Genomic DNA, 15,746 nt, shown 5'->3' with positions numbered 1-15,746 from the left:
AGGTTTGGGCCGAGGGCAAACGCCCGCCTCACCAGCCACAAGCACTGCGTCATGGGGCCAAGAAAAAAGCCCCGCCATGCCCATGCCCATGCCGTTCAGCATTGTGCGCCCCGCCTTTTAACTGACCAACGGAATGCGGCCTCGGCGACCTCGCCTTCAGGCCTGGAACCATATCGCCATCACAGCCAGTCCATTGCCATCCATCAACCCTTTCGACTCCCATTCATTAAGCCGATTTAGCGCATTCACGCGCACACCCCAACTTGACCGCCATTTCCCGTTACTTCGAAATCACCGTTACCATGTCGAACCGCCAGCTTGCCCGCGACATGCAGCTTGAATTCCAGGCTCGGGTACGCTTCTCCCGTCCTCCTCGCTTCCCCCGTCCTCCTCGCTTCCCCCGTCCTCCTCGCGCTCCGTTTGCGCTGCTGCCTTTGCAATCGAGGCACGGCAGCAAATAATCAAGGTGACAAATCCTAACACTTCGCGCAGTTTAACGCCAAAATGGCGCGCCGAGAAGCCCAAAAGGCAGCGAAGCAAGACAACGAACTGAAGAAGCAGATCCAGAACGTACGTCATCTATCATTCTTTACTTACACGCCCCCTTCTCCCCCCAGGCCACGTTCATCTTCCGACAATGGCTAACTCTTTACCTCGCCCGAATCCAGCTCCTCAAGAAAGGCGAGACGGCCCAAGCGGCCCAGAAGGCGCGCATGCTCCTGGCCAAGCAGGCGATCGCCGCGCAGATGGACCAGGCGGCCGACATGGCGGAGCTGTCGCTCGCGCAGATCCAGGCCAACAACGCGATGAACCGGATGACGGCCATGATGGCGCAGTCGTCCAAGACCATGTCGCGCGCCCAGCGCAGCGCCAACCCGGAGAAGACGCTGCTCACGCTCGAGCAGTTCCGCGCCCAGAACGAGGAGTACGCCATGAGCAACGGCATCTACCAGGACGCCATGACGCAGAACACGTCGGTCCAGGTCAGCGACGACGCCGTCCACGAGCTCCTCGGCAAGCTCGCCGACGACGCCGGCCTCGAGCTCGGCCAGGAGCTCGCCTCCGCCTCCACTAGCAAGGTCGAACCGGTTAAGGAGCCGACGGAGCCGACAGCCGAGGTGGAGGACGCCTTGCAGCAGCGGTTGAGGGCGTTGAGGGCATAAGGCTAAGATGTAGAAAGGAGAAGGAGGGGGGGGGGGGGGGGAAACCCAGGGGAGCGTCTGACGGGATGGCGAGGATTCCAGGAACACGAGACGGGCGACCACACAGGGCGGGCCTGTTGTTTGACTGACTGGCTGCAAGCTTCCGGTTTTTTTTTCTTTTCCTACGGCGTTTTGGGCGCAGGGTTGATGTATCTGGCTTCCCATGATGGAATGATTCCTGGAGGGTTTTCACGCTGCACTGGCACAACGGGCGGTTCTTTTGTTTTCGGTTTAGACTCGACATGATTCTTCAACGCTTCTCTCTCGTCTAGATATGCCAACGAACAAGTCTTGTCTAGACATGCGAATGATGACGGTTCGTTTCATCGTTCGTCCGAATGTCACTTTATCTCTTGAGCCCCTTTCCTTTGGATTTTGTCATGTCTCGTTTAACCAGCCCATGCCAAACATCCTCTTCATTCATGCCATGCTGATCAGTGCTATGCCATTTTCATTTTTTTTTTTCCCCGCAACACGAAACAACACCTGGACGCAATATATATCGATAAGAAAAGAACAAGAAACTCCTCTTTTTCAACATTAGCCACCCACGAATGCAGACATTGTTACATGCCTACATGTACAAGCTCGCCACCGCCGTGATATCCCGCCTGATCATCTCCTGGGCGGCCGCCATCTTCTGGTAGAGGTCCGGGTCGCCAATGATGCGGGCCGCGTTCTTGACCTCGCGGCACGTCTCGTCGAGGCGGGTGATGGTGCGGACGATGGTGCCCTCGAGCACGTCGGTCAGGTCCGTGATGTTCTTGAAGCTCATGCCGCGGGCCCACTCGTAGACGACCTCCATGAGGCCGAAGCGCGGCTTGGACACGAAGTCGTTGCTCTCGTCGCTCGTCTGGATGACCTGGTGCAGCGTCTGGACCGCGTTGACGCGCTCCGAGATGTCGACGATGGTCTTCATGCCCCGCTCCAGGTTGGCCGTCAGGTGCGGGACCGACTCCGTCTTCTCCTGGAAGACAAAGGCCGACAGCAGCGCGGCGATCTCGGCCGGGTCGTAGTCGGCCAGCACGTTCTCCAGGATCAGCTCCGTCAGCACCAGCTCGTCGCCCGAGTGCACCTCGCAGGCGACCTTGCCCTTGAGCTGGATGCGGCTGGCGTCGTCGATGAAGGAGAGGTCCTTGAGCACCTGGATGCGCTGCTCGTAGTCGGGCAGGAGCTGCAGGTTCTGCTCCGACAGCGTCTGGCGGAGCTGCTGGATGTGCGTCTGGATGAGCCACTGGTCGTGGCACATGGCGTAATGCTTCAGGAAGGACTTGCACTCGGCCGCGGGCGACTTGGCCACCTTGATCTCGGCTTCGCGCCGCTTGGCAGCGATCTCGTGCACTGCCAGGTTCTTGATGCGGCCCAGGTCCATCTCGTCCCAAATGTCCGAGTTCCACGAGCGGCAGATCATGTGCAGCTTCTCCTTCGCCTTGGCGTAGCCCTCGCCGCCACCGAAGATGTCTGGCACGACACCCTTGGTGACGTGCTTGGTGAGGCACACGAGGTCCGAGACGGGGACGTGCAGTGTCTTGGTCGAGATGTGCTTCTTGGCTTGCGGCAGCGGGGTGAGATGCTTCCGGAAGGCGGGCACAAACGGCAGCAGATCGGTATCGTTGCGCATCTCGCGGTTTGTCCGTATCTCGAGGACGTGCAGCGTCGGGTTGGTCGCGCTGCTCTTGACGCTGGCCCCCTCGGAGAGGAGAATGCCGGGCGTGCGCACGCCTTCCTTCATCCACACGATCAACCGCCCCGTGGCGAACATCTTGCGGCCGATCGGGTTGACCAGCAGCATGCGGTACAGCTCCTCCGTCAGCCGCTTGAAGTCCTCGCCCGCCTGGTGGCATTCGTCCATATGGGCGTCGCAGATCGGGCAAGGGTCGCGCTTGACCTTGGCCAGGTCGGCCTCGGATAGCTTGACGGCCTTCTCGTGCTCGGGCAGGAGCTGCTGCGTGGCGTGCTCTGAGAAACTGCGCTTAATCATTTCTTCGATCTTGAGCGCCTCGACGCGGAGAAGGTTGAGGATCATGTTGTAGGTGAGCCGGAACTGTGACCGGAGCTTGCTAGGCTCGCCGAGGATCATCTGCCGGAGGTCGGAGACGGGAGGTGCCTCGTCTCCGCCGGGCGGGACGATGATGACGGAGCCGACCGTATCGAGACCGCGCCTCCCCGCTCTGCCGGCCATCTGGGTGTACTCGCCGGGAAGGAGGTTGCGGAACGAATGGCCATCGTGCTTCCGGTAGCCGGAGAAGACGACGGTCCTGGTAGGAAGGTTCAGGCCCATGGCGAAGGTCTCGGTGGCGAAGAGAACCTTGACCAGCGTCTGGGCGAACAGGATTTCCACGAGCTCCTTCACGATCGGAAGCAGTCCGCCGTGGTGGACGGCGATGCCGCGGGAGAGCATCTCCCTAATCCTGATGATCTGGGGGAGAACGCGGTCCTCCGGCTTCAAGCGCGCGATCGATTTCTCGATGGTCATGTGTATCGCGCTCTTCTCCTGGGCGGTGCAGAAGTCCTGGTTGCTCAGGGCGTCGGCATTCTCCTCGCAGCGTTTCTTGGAGAAGACGAAGATGCAGGCCGGAAGGAGGTTCCCCTTCTTCAGGAACTGCACCAGATGGACCCAGAGGTTCCTGTCCTGAGCGGCCGTCGTGAATCCGCCAGGTCGCCCTGTGCGGCCCAAGTGGCCAGGCGCATGGCTTGCGCGAGGCGGCCCGCCCCTGCCCCGTTGCTGACCGCCGCCCCGGCTACCGCCACGCTGCTGGTTACCGCCCCTCTGCGAGCCGCCGCGACCACCCCTCCCGTTGGCGCCGCTTCCGCCGCCGCCGCGAGCCGGAGCCGCTGCGGCTTGGGGAAGCGCCTTCTGCTTATCCTTGCCTTGGATCGCCGCGTTGGCTTCTTTCCAGCCCTTCTCGAGGAACTTCTTGTCCGAGTCGACGATCTTGTAGATGTTCTTGTTGCCCCAGAGATAGTGCTCCAGAGGGACGGGCCGCTTCGGCGTGGAGATGACGTAGATGTCCTTCTGCTTCGTCCGGCCAACCCAGGACGCGAACTCGTAGGTGTTGGGCACGGTGGCGGACAGGAGGATCAAGGAGACGTGCTCGGGCAGCATGATGATGACCTCTTCCCAGACCACGCCGCGCTCAAAGTCGTTGACGTAGTGCACCTCGTCGAAGATGACAAACTCGACATCGCGGATCAGGTCGGCGCCGCGGTAGAGCATGCTGCGGAGAATCTCGGTCGTCATGATGAGACAGCTGGCCTCGGGGTTGATCTGCACGTCGCCCGTCAGGATACCGACCTCGTCAAAGGTCTGCCTGAAGTCGCGGAACTTTTGGTTGCTCAGCGCCTTGATGGGCGACGTGTAGATGGCCTTGGTCATGTGTTTGGCCGCGAGGGCGATGGCATATTCGGCCACCACGGTCTTGCCGGCCGAGGTGTGGGCGGCCACGAAGACGGAGTCGCCGTTCTCGAGGTGGTAGATGGCCTCCTTCTGGAACGTGTCCAGCTCGAAGGGCCACTCCCTGGCCATATCCGGCACCAGCTCCCGGAAGTTGGGCATCTCCCGGTTGACGTCGACCATGTGGGCCCACTCGCGGCCGGCCTTCCTAGCGCTGGACGCGGCGAGCGTGCCGCGGGGCTCGAGGGCGGGGAACTCGACGGGCAGGATGGAGTCAATATCCTCCTCCATGGCCTCGTCGTCGTCGTCATCGTCGTCGTCGCCGCCGCCGCCGCCGCCGTCCGGGCGCGGCCTCTCTCCGCCCTCCTGTTCCCCCTCGCCGCCGGGCGCATCCTCGGGCTCCTGGCCCAACACCTCCTCGACCTCCTTGGCCTGGCGCTCGCTGTCGGCGTCGGCCAGCTTCCGCCTCTTGCTAAAGTCGATGCCGCGGTCGAGCCCGGGAGGGATCTCGAGCAAGCCGCCCTCGCCCAGCTTGATGACCTTCTCTAGCTTCTTCCGGCTGTCGCCCTCGCCGGTCCCGGGAGCGGACGTGGCGCGCAGCTGGTCCTCGAGCGCTGCGGCCGACTCGATGCCCTCCAGGCCGCCGGGGGCAAAGGGGAAGAAGCCGGCGGCGCCGCGGACGAAGTCGGCACGGCTGGCGGGCTTGCGCAGCATGGAGGTGCTCGACTTGGCGGTGGCGTGGGAGGCCGGAACGGTGACATTGCGGTAGCCGGTGACGCGGCCCTCGAGGCCGTGGCGGATGAAGCGGGTGACGGTGCGCGACTGGGTCGGGGCGATACGGAAGAGGAGCGCGTAGTCGGCGGGGGCGGCCCAGCGCTGCTGCAGCTTGTCGAGCCAGTCGCTGGAAAAGACGGCCGAGGGAGATAGGTACTTGGCCTCGAGCTCGGCGCGCAGCCGGTCCGGGTCTTGGGCTTGTTGTTGCCGGGACGGGCTGACGGTCTTGTCGAGGATGTCGTCGATTGCGTCAAAGGGGAGGTCGCCGTCGAGATGCAGCGCCTGCATGGCTTCGCTAAGTTCGGATGCCATGATGGCGCGGTCTGGGAGGCCGAGCGGCCTGCGGCGGGAATTCAATGTCTTTCGAAAGATGATGTATATTGATTGGGTTATGGCAGATGCATCATTCGCGAGAGCTGAATGGGACAAGGCACCAGGCTCTAAGAGGGTAGTAGGTGGGGCGGAAGCTCTCTGGCGGGGTATTAAATTGCTCTGTATGTACTCCGTAGCTCAGGTACTGTACAGTACATACATACATACATACAAAAGGTACCTTAATTCTTACCCAACCTGGAATAAAGCACCCGAGAAGCTTCCATGGTGAACTGAGCTTATAGGGGCCGGTATACTTTATCCCTAAACCATGGCTGGTCGGATTTTTCTCTAATGTGATAATGCCATGACGGCAGGCAGCATTAAGGGGGGGGCCTGCTCTCTTTTGGCCTTTGATTCTTTATACTTAGGTCCTAGTTATGTCCTATCTCCTTTTTCGCCTCCCTAATCGAGCCTATCCTTCAGCGCATTGTTCACCGGCGCCGGCGCGGCCGGGCCTTCGGGCGTGACGTATGCCTTGGTCATGCCGCCGTCGACGACAAAGTCGGTGCCGTTGACGAAGCTGCTCTCGTCGCTGGCGAGGAAGACGACGGCCTGGGCCTGCTCGACGGCCTCGCCGAAGCGGCCGGTGGGGAAGTGCACCTCGCGGCGGTGGCGCTTGGCCGCGTCGTCGCCCAGCCAGTCCTGCAGCAGCGGCGTGTTGAGCGGCGCCGGGCACAGGCTGTTGAAGCGGAAGCCCTCGCGGGCGTGCACGATGGCCAGCTCCCTCGTCAGCGCCAGAACGGCGCCCTTGCTCGCCGTGTACGCCAGCTGCGGGGTCGCCGACCCGACGAGGGCCACGACCGAGGCCGTGTTGATGATGCTGCCGCGCTTCTTGCCGTTGCGGCGCAGGGCGAGCACCGCGTGCTTGCAGCCGTACCAGACGCCCTTGACGTTGATGTTGTGCGTCAGGTCCCAGATGTCCTCGGGCGTGTTGAGCGCGTCGTCGTCGCGCGCGTGCATGATGCCCGCGTTGTTGAACATGACGTCCAGCCCACCCCACGAGTCGAGCGACTCGACGGCCGCTTTCACGTCGGCTTCCTTGGACACGTCGCAGACCTGTCCACGGTGTGAGCTGATCAGCACGTAAACCAACCATCAAGAAAGACGGGGAAGAGGAAGGAAAGAAGGGGAGGGCTCGAAAGGGTAAGGGGGGGGTTGGAAGGGGGGAAAATCAAATGCCCTACCCGCATCTCAACCCTGCCGGCGTCGGGCACCAGCTGCTTGACCTTAGCGAGGGCCCTGTCCAGTGCCTCCTGCGAAATATCCGTCATGAGCACATTGGCGCCTTCTTTGGCGAACAGGATGCTGGTCTCAAGACCGATGCCTCTGTCTCGCTCAGTGTTAGTTTTTGCATCTCGTATCTGGTCGCTGCCACTGTTATTCTCGAAGAGAAACGAGAAATCGGGAACGGTTCCATTGGAACACCCATTGCGTGTACGATGTTCGTTACATTGTTTGCATTGTTGGTGAGTACTTACCCGGCAGCACCAGTGATCACGGCATTTTTGCCCGCCAAGCGGCCACGGCCCGAGGAAGCCATTTTTTTTTTCACACACAGTCGGTTGAAGGAAGTTGAGTCCGACTGCCTTAGATGTCGTTGGGCAACGTGATGGCGTTGAGGGGTGATAGGCGGGGTGAGTTAAGATAAGACCCCGTATAACTAAAGAGTGATAAGGGCGTGGGGTCATGGGACCAGGGCTCCAAATACCGACATCTCCCCACATAACTACACTAGTCACCTAGCCTGTGTGTACGGACGTAACGGTCTATCTTAGGAGGGAAGTGCTTATACGGTAGGTAGCTGATGCACATAATTACATGAGCCCCCATCGGGTCCGATGTACGGAGCACGGAGTAAGGATAGATACCCGCCGCCCCCGAGGCCTCAGCTTCGACGAACTCCGGACCCCTTTTCGTGGTCGGCTCCAACGCCCGTATTTAAAGGTACGTATAAGAATACACGGAGAACTCCAGTCGGTCGCGAAAATGTATGTATGTACTTAGGTACATAAGTACATACCTCACATACCATGCAGACTACGGATTACCACCGGTCTACACAAACTGCCCTTCCGTGTTGCCCTCTCCCATGCTCTTGCTCCCCGAGCTGCCGCTCAGGATGTGACCCAGGACGGCGTCCACGTAGTTGGCCCCGCTCCACTTCTGGTGCGTGAGCACGTCCACGCCCAGCTCCTTCTCGCGCTTCTGCACCAGCTCCACGTAGGCGGCCATGCCCTCGTCCTTGAACCGCCGGGCCAGCTCGCTGCTGATGGTCGCCGTGCTGTGCAGGCCCGCCAGGCTGACCAGCTGCAGCACGAAGCCCTCCTTGGCGATGTCCCAGACGAAGCTCCGCAGCGTCTCGGCCGTGAACCCGTGCGCCATCCAGTTGAACGACGGCGACAGGTTGTACACCAGCGGCTTGCCCGGGAACCGCCCCCGCACCGCCCGCCCCAGGTCCGCGCACACCCGCACGTTCGGGTCGCCCGTCTCGACCCAGAGCATGTCGGCGTACGGCGCGAAGGCGAGCGCGCGCTTGGTGGCCGCCGCCATGCCCGCCCGGAAGTGGTAGAAGCCCTCGCGCGTGCGCGGCACGTCCCAGTCGAAGTAGACCGGGTCGTTGGGCGTCAGCGACTCGGCCAGCCTGCGCCGCGCTGTGATGCCCATGTCGCGGTCCGCCGCGACCGCGTCCGTGTACGTGGCGATCTTGTCGGCGCTGAGGCCGCGCGCCCGGAAGTGGGCGACGGCCGCCTCGTCGAACGTGACGAGCTTGGTGTTCTTGACCCACTGCGCCTCGAACGCGTCCATCTCGGCGCCCGGCGCCCCCTTGGCCTCCATGTCCGCCAGCTTCTCGGCGAGGGCCTCGACGGACGGGTCCGTCACGCCCAGGATGAACTCGTGGTCGCGCACGTCGATGGACGACGACAGGAGCTTGCCGCTCTCCGAATCGGTGCGCGCGATGACGAGGTTTTCCGTGCCCATGATGTCCCACTGGAAGCGTGCTGCCTTGAGCCGGTTGATGTGCTCGCCCGTCGGGACGAGCACCTTGCCCGCCAAGTGGCCGCACTTCTTGCCGCCGTGCATCTGATCCTCAAAGTGGACCGCCGCCGCGCCGTTCTCCGCGAACAGCTTGGCCAGCTTCATGACCGCCGTCAGCCCGCCGTGGCCCGTGTCGCCGTCGGCGATGATGGGGCGGAAGTAGTCGACGTAGGGTGTCTTGGCGCGCTCCTCGGCCGTCATCTTGGACCGCAGGAACCACTGCTTGCGGTCGTGCATGCTCTGCGCCTTGAACATGCGCTGCACCTGGTTCGGCACCGTGTTATACGGGTAGTCGCCAAAGTCCGGGGACACCTCGTTCGTGGTCGTCAGCAGCGACGAGCACGCCCACCCGGAGATGTAGAGCACCTCCTGGTGCGGCGCCTGTTGCGTCATCTGGACGGGGTCGATGGCGCCCAGCGTGTGGATCGGCTGTCCGGCGGCCTCGCGCTCGCGGATGAGGTTCCAGAGCTTGCGCGCCATGACGGAGCTCGGGTACGACTGCTGCAGCGAGCCGCGCTTGCTCACCACGTCGGCCGCCGTCCAGTCGCGCTTGATGCCGGCAAACCGAGGTGATGCCCACCACGCCTCCACATCCTTCACTTGCTGTTGGTGCAGGGCATCTTCAGCCGCGCCCGCCTTTTGCGTCTCGGAGAGGAGCTGGTACGACGATGAGGGGGTGGTGGACGGAATTGACGGATCGATGGGCGGGAGCGAGGCCATTCGACTAGATGCCGAGATGAGCCGACGGGAGCTTGTGACAGGACCGGAGGAGACAAGCGCGGGCAGCGACCGTAGCGATGCAGTCCGCCGGGGGACGCGCGGAATGATTGTGCGCAGCATTGAGCAACTGTGCTAATTATTCGAGCTCGATCTGCGTCCAAGGAGTGTCTCTGGCGTCGCAGGCAATGGACCGAGTGTGGGATGCGGAAACTGGAACGACGCCGATGTTTTGTTAGTTCTCTTGGCCCTTCTGGGAAGCTCGGTTAGCCCCGCCAAGCGCCGAAGCTACCCGTGGCTCAACGCTTCGCTTTCGGCGAAACGGAGTAAGTCCGGGGTCGAGCTACCCTAAGTAAGAAATGCCGATGGGGCACCGCCGATTGGGAGCGGACTGAATGACGCAGCACTTAGACATCGCTCCGAACTCTGTAACCAGATATGGATTGGCTGTATATCTAGCCAGCGCTTAGTACGTCGGCCTTCGTGCGTCAATGTGCTGCCTGAGATCTCATGGCACTGCTTAGTCATTGAAGTGCGGGATCGTACAAAAGCCAAGCATCACCATAAACCGTCCATCTCGGCCATCGCCTCTTCTTCCTCGTCAAAACTCGCAGTTTGGGGTCCAGCATCAGCAGGTGCTGGTAGAGCGTTGTTAGTCTTCCCTGGAGGGTCCGGAGCGACATCCGTGCCCGCTGCTGTCCTTGCTCCTGCCTCCGCCTCCGCCTCCGCCATTAGCGCATCGACGTCGTCCTCGTCGTCAAAATTGTCCATTTTCTTCGTCGAGTGAGCATTGCCATTCGTATCCCCTTCCCCGCCCGTCGCTTGGGAGGATTCCTGAACCGTTGTCCCCGTTCCTGCCTCTGGTTTATGAGCGTGAGGGTTATCATCGTGCTGTCCAATCCCCGGTGTCCTCGATTGCTCGGGCTTTCCGTCTCCGAAAATGCTCTTGCGTATTGCTGTTGAAGTTGATTGCGGTCGCACCGACTGTGTCCCAGCCTCCGCCTCCGCCTCCGCCATAAGAGCATCGAGGTCGTCCTCGTCAGGCTCTCCAAGCGGACCCGGGGCGGGGCCAGTATTTTTTGTCCCATTACCAAAAATGCTTTGGAAAGGCGGTGCGGATCCTGTATGTTGTGAACTAGCGGTGGCCTCGGCCTCCGCTTCGGCCATTAGCGCGTCCAAGTCGTCTCCATCGGGGACATCGTCGACCACCACTTGTCTAGATGGCCCGGTGCTGGCAGCACTTCGAACCGGTGTCGCATTGTAAATATCGTCGTCTCCAAACAAATTGTCCCCTCCTGGTGTTTTTGCCCTTTCGCCAGCAGCCTTCGCGGCATTGTCGAATATCGGCGCAACCTTACCCGGTTGACGTGGGTCAGCTGCTCCCCGGTGGATGCGATAGTCTTCATCGTCCTCCGCGGTGGCAGCCCTCGGCTTGGTCTCGTCGATCCATTTCAGTCGGGCGTTGCGCATGACCGTCTTGTGCCCAGTCTTCTCAACCATCGCGAGGGCGTCAAGGAAGGTGGCTTTCGGGAAGAGATCGTCCAGCCATTCTTGGTAAAAGGAGAGCAGGCGAGCGGCGTCGGAGAACTGGGACCGGGTCAGCCACAGAAACGGGTGTGACAAGCGTAAGAGCTTACCTCGTGTCCCTTTCCCTTAAACTTCAGCCTGGGCGCCATTTTTCTGAGTTTGGGGATCCCTTTGTCGGATAGCAGCCTACAGCAGAAGTCGTCGATTAGAATGTGCGTGCAGGACAAGGCGGCGGACTACCTACCGAGCCTCGTCCAACTTGACTCTGGGGGCTCGAGGTCTTCTTTTGAGGTCGAGCTCCTTCTCGATACCCAGGACATCGGTCTTCTTTTCCGTAGCCTTGTCATTTTTGGCCGTCTCAGGACTGGGTGACCGGAACGGATCATCGTCCCAATCGGCGAGATAATCGTCGACAAAGTTGCTGTTATCTTCCCCTCTGCTTGAGGCGCCTCCTGGCTTTGTGCCTGTCTTTGAAGGCATCGTCACAATATTTTTTTGGACAATATTTGGCTTGCCCGTGCCTGGGAGTCGATCTGTGGTGATTTGCGGTGGTTGTATCAGTAGTAAGCCAATGCCGAGACTCTCAGAGGATGTACGCGTTGAGAGTAAGTTCCGTCGTCGAGCGCGTTAGAGCGCGTTAAGCGGGGTTCCTAGAATTAGTTGTGGCTTGTGCACCACAACAAGTCAACCAAGTGGCGCTGCATGTGCGGCGGTGCTCCGTCTCCACAAGAACTTCCCGCCTGAGGCAGCAAGAACAAGCTCGAGCGCAGGAAGCTTCGCCCGTCGCAACGGAACGTCCCAATTGCCCAAGAACATCGCGACTCCTCGACGACTGCCTCGTCGGCCGCCAAGATGTCGAACTCAAACTCAACCAATCAGACGTACCAGTGGCCGAGCAAGACAATCAAGACCGAATATCCGGTGAGTGGCAGTTCAATTGCTCCGCCATGTGTGACAAGCAACTGACGAGGAAATCAGCTCATCGACAATGACCCGTACGTTTCCTTCTCCTCCCGGCTCAATTAGTACTACCTGCGCCCGATTGCATTCATCCAGTCAATTCTAACACAAGCCGTGTGCGATAGACATTTTACGCGCGTGATTCGGTACGCCCGCCCGTCCGACTATGTGCACGGCGTCGTTGCCGCCGCTGCGGGCCCCGGCCTGCTCTACGCCATGGAGAAGTTCGCCCCGTCTCAGGTCGGTAGGGGCGGTTTTGCCCAGGCCATGCGGCTATGTAGCTTTATTGGCGCTGCCGGCGGCTTCCTTTACTTCTACCAGCGCTCCATCCGTACGTCAATCGATCGCCCTGGGATATCACGTGGATGGCTCCTGGGGGGTTTGTTGGAAGGACAGTTTGGAGGAGATCAGGGCTGACGGTTATGCAGTCCGGTTCTACGGCATGAGTGAGAACGCCCGCGAGGTCGAGATGGACATGCGCGAGATGGTCGACAAGGTCAAGGCCGGCCAACCGCTCTACGGCGAGAGCAGGCTCACCCCAGCTATGCAGGGTGTTGCCGCGCGCCAGTCGCGGTACTCGGCGCTCTTCTTCGGCGTCCTTCCCTGGTTCAACTTTGTGAACCACAACCAGCACGGCGTCGACACAGCCAAGTACTACCAGCAGGCCGAGCGGGAGCTGGAGGCCGAGCGCCTGAGCAAGGGCTCGTCTTCATGAGTGGGGGGTTTTGAGAGAAGGAAGTGGTGTTTGCGGGTGGGAAATGAAGCAGGTGAGGTTTAGGCACCAGGGTCCTTGTCAGATCAGGCGCCAGGTGTACATACAACGGACATAGACGACGGGCCCACGCAGGTCTCAGTCCACAGACATTTTCTTTTTTGTGTCGACAAGAGAGATCGGTCAAACACTTTCCTTGCCAGATGGTTCGATTTTATGGCGGGACTAACGTCCAGCGTGGACATGGCTCTTTCTGCTGACCTGCGGAGATGGCACCACGGACATTTGAGAGCCAGACATTTAGAATCAAGGATTTTACGGATTGAGCATGCGGATTCGGAAGCAGTGTATTCCACTACTAACAAACTATGCTAGGTACAGTCATTCCGCTCCTTACAGCATCCGACGGCTCGCCATGCGCGCATGTCCTTCTCTGTCCCGCCCGCCGCCTCGCCTTGACTCGTCACCGTCTGCTCCTCTCCTTAAGAGCTGGGAGCACACTGCGAGTAGTACGGGGGAGAAACTGCCTTGCAGGTGAAGCCGGCCTGCAACACGGTTATCCAGTCAGTCAACGGCACCCCGGAGGTTGGGGAAGGGGGGGGGGGGGGGGGGGGGGGGGGGGGGGGGGGGGGGTATTTGGCGGGGGAATGGGGGAGGAAGGTGGATCGAGCGACGGAGATGGGGTTTAGATTCACCGCGCACTGGGTGCAGCCCGTGTAGCCTTCGCCGCCGCACTGGCCATAGGCCTGGACGGTACAGGCGCCGGGGCTGTCAGGGTTGGAACCGCCGCCGTTGCCCGCGCCGCTGCCGGGGGCAACGGCGCTCGGGGACGACCCGACCTTGCAGGTCTGCGCGCAGCCGGTGCAGGCGGAGCCGGCCTCGCGGGTGGTGCCGCCTGCGTAGACGGCCGGGCCGGGCGCGGTGTAGCTGGAAAGGGGGGCGTGGATGTTGACGAGGATGCCCGGGTCGTTGGCGCCGTAGGCGCCCGGGAACTTGACGGCGGGCGGGTTGGCGGTGCCGGAGCCGCCCTCGACCGTGATCTGGTAGCAGCTCATGTAGAACTGGGCGCCGCCGGCCTGTCCGGCCGTGTGCAGCGCCAGCGCCTCGGCCCGCAGCAGGTAGTCGCCCGACGCGATGTCGGCCGGGATGGCCACGTCCATCTTCCCGCAGCAGGCGTTCAGGTCGCGCGTGCCCCAGTTGTCGTCGTCGCCCGAGTTGCCCCCGGGCTTCTTGGACCACGAGTCCGAGAAGATCTTGAACCAGCCCGTCGAGCCGTCGGCCGTCGCGGCGTCCTGAACCTTGGTCAGGTACACCTGGACGGGGCCCCAATGCGCCCCTCCGATGGCTTCATTGTTGCAGCTGCGGTCGCCGGGTTGCTGGGAAGGGTGTGTTACCGCTTGACCCTCTGTACTGCCCCGGGGGTGAGGGGGGAGGAAGGTGGGGAGGGTCATCGATGCGGATATGGTGTCTAACGAACCTGGTGCATCTCGATGGTGACGGTGCCGCCAGCCTTCACGGGGCACTTGCCACTGACGGGGCGGGTGCCAGCGTTGCAGACGAAGTCTCTGCTTCCCACATTGGTGACGGGTGAGTTGCTAGCCGGAAGGCGGACACAGGAGGAGCCGTGCTAGGTCCATCAGCTTGGGGTCCGGGCGAAAGGGGACACAACACTACACAGGGAAACTTATATAATCGGTGCCGTCCACCCAGAGCTGCTGAAACGTGGCGTGGCCGGCTACTTTCTGAGCAGCGATGGCTGCCAGGGCAGCGGCAAATATCGACCTCATGTTGGCTCCGATACGAACCTCTCACGGAACTCGGTATGATCTTGGGGGGTGTTCAGCGATAACCTTGTCAGCTGTGGGAACAAACCAAGAACAGGTGGTGCTGGAGAAGTCGACGGCTGCATGCTCAGTGCTCGGAAGATGATATAATAATTATTCCCTCTTCCCTTACCGACCTTTCCCCAACCAGGGGGCCGGCCAGAGCCTGTTTCCATTCCGCTCCCGTGTCCACGAGACATATTGTAACGTGGGCGCCTTCTCGGTCTCTTCTTCTCATCACAATGCTACCTCCCGAAATAGACGTCTAGGCTCTCGGACTGGGCGAGCATTCTGGCCCCTATATAGAGCACGGTACCTGCTGGTATTGGTGGCCGACCGCGCGCGCAATATCAGACCCCAATTTACCCGGCACTGCGGCCTCCTGGATCCGCCCGGGACTTTCTCTACCGGAGTCTGGGGGGATATGGATTGGACGACGACTACCAACCCGGTTATATAGCAGGCCTGCTCCAACCTTCCCAGGACGGATGCCGAGCCGTCTGGGAAGCTCACCATATTTGATGTAATCAGTGAGAGGGCTTCGAGCAGTAATTTAAATACGGTAATTCCCTACCTATTTGTAGAACAGAGCACGAAAGCAACCTTACTCAGAGTTGCAGGGGTTGTCCTCCATCCTTAGGTGACTTGGTGACAAGCCGACGGTAACAGCAGGTTTCAGCAGTCGCAAAAGCCCAGAAGCCTGTCTGCTCAATGGCGCAGTGTAATACTGAACAGTATGATGGCACCGCCACTCGACCTCCACATGCCGTGTTCCTCTGTGTTTTAGAAATGACAGCATCTTCCATTTTGATTTAACTAATTAATATTTGATTTTAAATTGAAACTAGGCAGCACACCGTCAATCGTGCCTCGAGCAGTCATAGCTTTTCGCTCTCTCTTTCTCTATATAATTATGTATATATATTCGTGTGTGTCACCTCTCTTCTGCGGCTCAGTCCATGGCAATTTCCCCATGACGGCCGACTCAGGATTCGCTGTCCCTTTGGAAACCAGGCCGACACATTGCAGAACTCTAAAGGGCAATTCTGACTAATTAGGTAGGAACTCTTTTGTGCCACGGCCATATCCCATCCCACAGAGACTCGCACAAGCCCCCCGGACTTGCACCCAAGCAGGCTGTTACGGTTCTTCTTCCTACGCACTTTCCCTCCCCACAAATGCTGCCAAGTCTGGGTTGATCTTCAAGTCCCCGGTTGCGTTTTCAG

At 60.5% G+C, this 15,746-nt stretch overlaps 7 protein-coding genes across 7 annotated transcripts; 2 read left to right on the top strand and 5 right to left on the bottom strand.

Annotated features, from left to right (window-relative positions):
* The first annotated feature begins 131 nt into the window (after window positions 1–131).
* Window positions 132–1,183, top strand: P884DRAFT_264795 (uncharacterized protein). The gene is made up of 3 exons (XM_069441883.1): window positions 132–353; window positions 493–570; window positions 669–1,183. Exons 1-3 carry the CDS (start codon window positions 303–305, stop codon window positions 1,161–1,163), a joined length of 624 nt encoding a protein of 207 aa, XP_069293796.1. The 5' UTR covers window positions 132–302; the 3' UTR covers window positions 1,164–1,183.
* A 351-nt stretch (window positions 1,184–1,534) lies between these two features.
* Window positions 1,535–5,720, bottom strand: P884DRAFT_264794 (NUC185 domain-containing protein). Its single transcript, XM_069441882.1, has one exon. It carries the CDS (start codon window positions 5,680–5,682, stop codon window positions 1,777–1,779), a length of 3,906 nt encoding a protein of 1,301 aa, XP_069293795.1. The 5' UTR covers window positions 5,683–5,720; the 3' UTR covers window positions 1,535–1,776.
* A 125-nt stretch (window positions 5,721–5,845) lies between these two features.
* On the bottom strand, window positions 5,846–7,294 carry P884DRAFT_232099 (uncharacterized protein). The gene is made up of 3 exons (XM_069439841.1): window positions 7,224–7,294; window positions 6,930–7,071; window positions 5,846–6,801 (listed from the first exon to the last, which is right to left on the bottom strand). The coding sequence occupies exons 1-3, from the start codon at window positions 7,283–7,285 to the stop codon at window positions 6,148–6,150; spliced, it is 858 nt and encodes a 285-aa protein (XP_069293794.1). The 5' UTR covers window positions 7,286–7,294; the 3' UTR covers window positions 5,846–6,147.
* A 202-nt stretch (window positions 7,295–7,496) lies between these two features.
* Window positions 7,497–9,628, bottom strand: P884DRAFT_264792 (isocitrate lyase). The gene has a single exon (XM_069441881.1). The coding sequence runs from the start codon at window positions 9,619–9,621 to the stop codon at window positions 7,801–7,803; it is 1,821 nt and encodes a 606-aa protein (XP_069293793.1). The 5' UTR covers window positions 9,622–9,628; the 3' UTR covers window positions 7,497–7,800.
* Window positions 9,629–10,056: 428 nt separating this feature from the next.
* Window positions 10,057–11,505, bottom strand: P884DRAFT_211478 (replication fork protection component Swi3-domain-containing protein; the record flags this gene model as incomplete). Its single annotated transcript, XM_069439093.1, has 3 exons — window positions 10,057–11,085; window positions 11,136–11,211; window positions 11,270–11,505. The coding sequence occupies 3 exons, from the start codon at window positions 11,503–11,505 to the stop codon at window positions 10,057–10,059; spliced, it is 1,341 nt and encodes a 446-aa protein (XP_069293792.1).
* A 292-nt stretch (window positions 11,506–11,797) lies between these two features.
* Window positions 11,798–12,883, top strand: P884DRAFT_90112 (C-terminal of NADH-ubiquinone oxidoreductase 21 kDa subunit-domain-containing protein). The gene is made up of 4 exons (XM_069446154.1): window positions 11,798–11,946; window positions 12,004–12,020; window positions 12,111–12,364; window positions 12,414–12,883. Exons 1-4 carry the CDS (start codon window positions 11,878–11,880, stop codon window positions 12,698–12,700), a joined length of 627 nt encoding a protein of 208 aa, XP_069293791.1. The 5' UTR covers window positions 11,798–11,877; the 3' UTR covers window positions 12,701–12,883.
* A 296-nt stretch (window positions 12,884–13,179) lies between these two features.
* P884DRAFT_287944 (glyoside hydrolase family 61 protein) lies at window positions 13,180–14,625 on the bottom strand (the record flags this gene model as incomplete). The annotated part of the gene is made up of 4 exons (XM_069443909.1): window positions 14,404–14,625; window positions 14,175–14,324; window positions 13,393–14,073; window positions 13,180–13,242 (listed from the first exon to the last, which is right to left on the bottom strand). Exons 1-4 carry the CDS (start codon window positions 14,482–14,484, stop codon window positions 13,180–13,182), a joined length of 975 nt encoding a protein of 324 aa, XP_069293790.1. The 5' UTR covers window positions 14,485–14,625.
* Window positions 14,626–15,746: the final 1,121 nt, after the last annotated feature.

Source organism: Thermothelomyces heterothallicus (assembly GCF_042370625.1).
Source record: "Thermothelomyces heterothallicus CBS 202.75 unplaced genomic scaffold P884_scaffold_36, whole genome shotgun sequence".
Lineage (NCBI taxonomy): Eukaryota > Fungi > Ascomycota > Sordariomycetes > Sordariales > Chaetomiaceae > Thermothelomyces > Thermothelomyces heterothallicus.
This window is presented reverse-complemented; position numbering and strand designations above follow the sequence as displayed.

What these genes read in the sequence shown, in the direction of transcription:
- P884DRAFT_264795 (XM_069441883.1), top strand. Translation starts at nt 303, where the DNA reads ATGTCGAACCGCCAGCTTGCCCGCGACATGCAGCTTGAATTCCAGGCT. An exon ending in AGCTTGAATTCCAGGCTCGG is followed by an intron (nt 354 to 492) that starts GTACGCTTCTCC and finishes CACTTCGCGCAG; the next exon opens with TTTAACGCCAAAATGGCGCG. An exon ending in TGAAGAAGCAGATCCAGAAC is followed by an intron (nt 571 to 668) that starts GTACGTCATCTA and finishes GCCCGAATCCAG; the next exon opens with CTCCTCAAGAAAGGCGAGAC.
- P884DRAFT_264794 (XM_069441882.1), bottom strand. Translation starts at nt 5,682, where the DNA reads ATGGCATCCGAACTTAGCGAAGCCATGCAGGCGCTGCATCTCGACGGC.
- P884DRAFT_232099 (XM_069439841.1), bottom strand. Translation starts at nt 7,285, where the DNA reads ATGGCTTCCTCGGGCCGTGGCCGCTTGGCGGGCAAAAATGCCGTGATC. An exon ending in GTGATCACTGGTGCTGCCGG is followed by an intron (nt 7,072 to 7,223) that starts GTAAGTACTCAC and finishes TGAGCGAGACAG; the next exon opens with AGGCATCGGTCTTGAGACCA. An exon ending in CCGGCAGGGTTGAGATGCGG is followed by an intron (nt 6,802 to 6,929) that starts GTAGGGCATTTG and finishes CACCGTGGACAG; the next exon opens with GTCTGCGACGTGTCCAAGGA.
- P884DRAFT_264792 (XM_069441881.1), bottom strand. Translation starts at nt 9,621, where the DNA reads ATGCTGCGCACAATCATTCCGCGCGTCCCCCGGCGGACTGCATCGCTA.
- P884DRAFT_90112 (XM_069446154.1), top strand. Translation starts at nt 11,878, where the DNA reads ATGTCGAACTCAAACTCAACCAATCAGACGTACCAGTGGCCGAGCAAG. An exon ending in ACGTGGATGGCTCCTGGGGG is followed by an intron (nt 12,365 to 12,413) that starts GTTTGTTGGAAG and finishes ACGGTTATGCAG; the next exon opens with TCCGGTTCTACGGCATGAGT.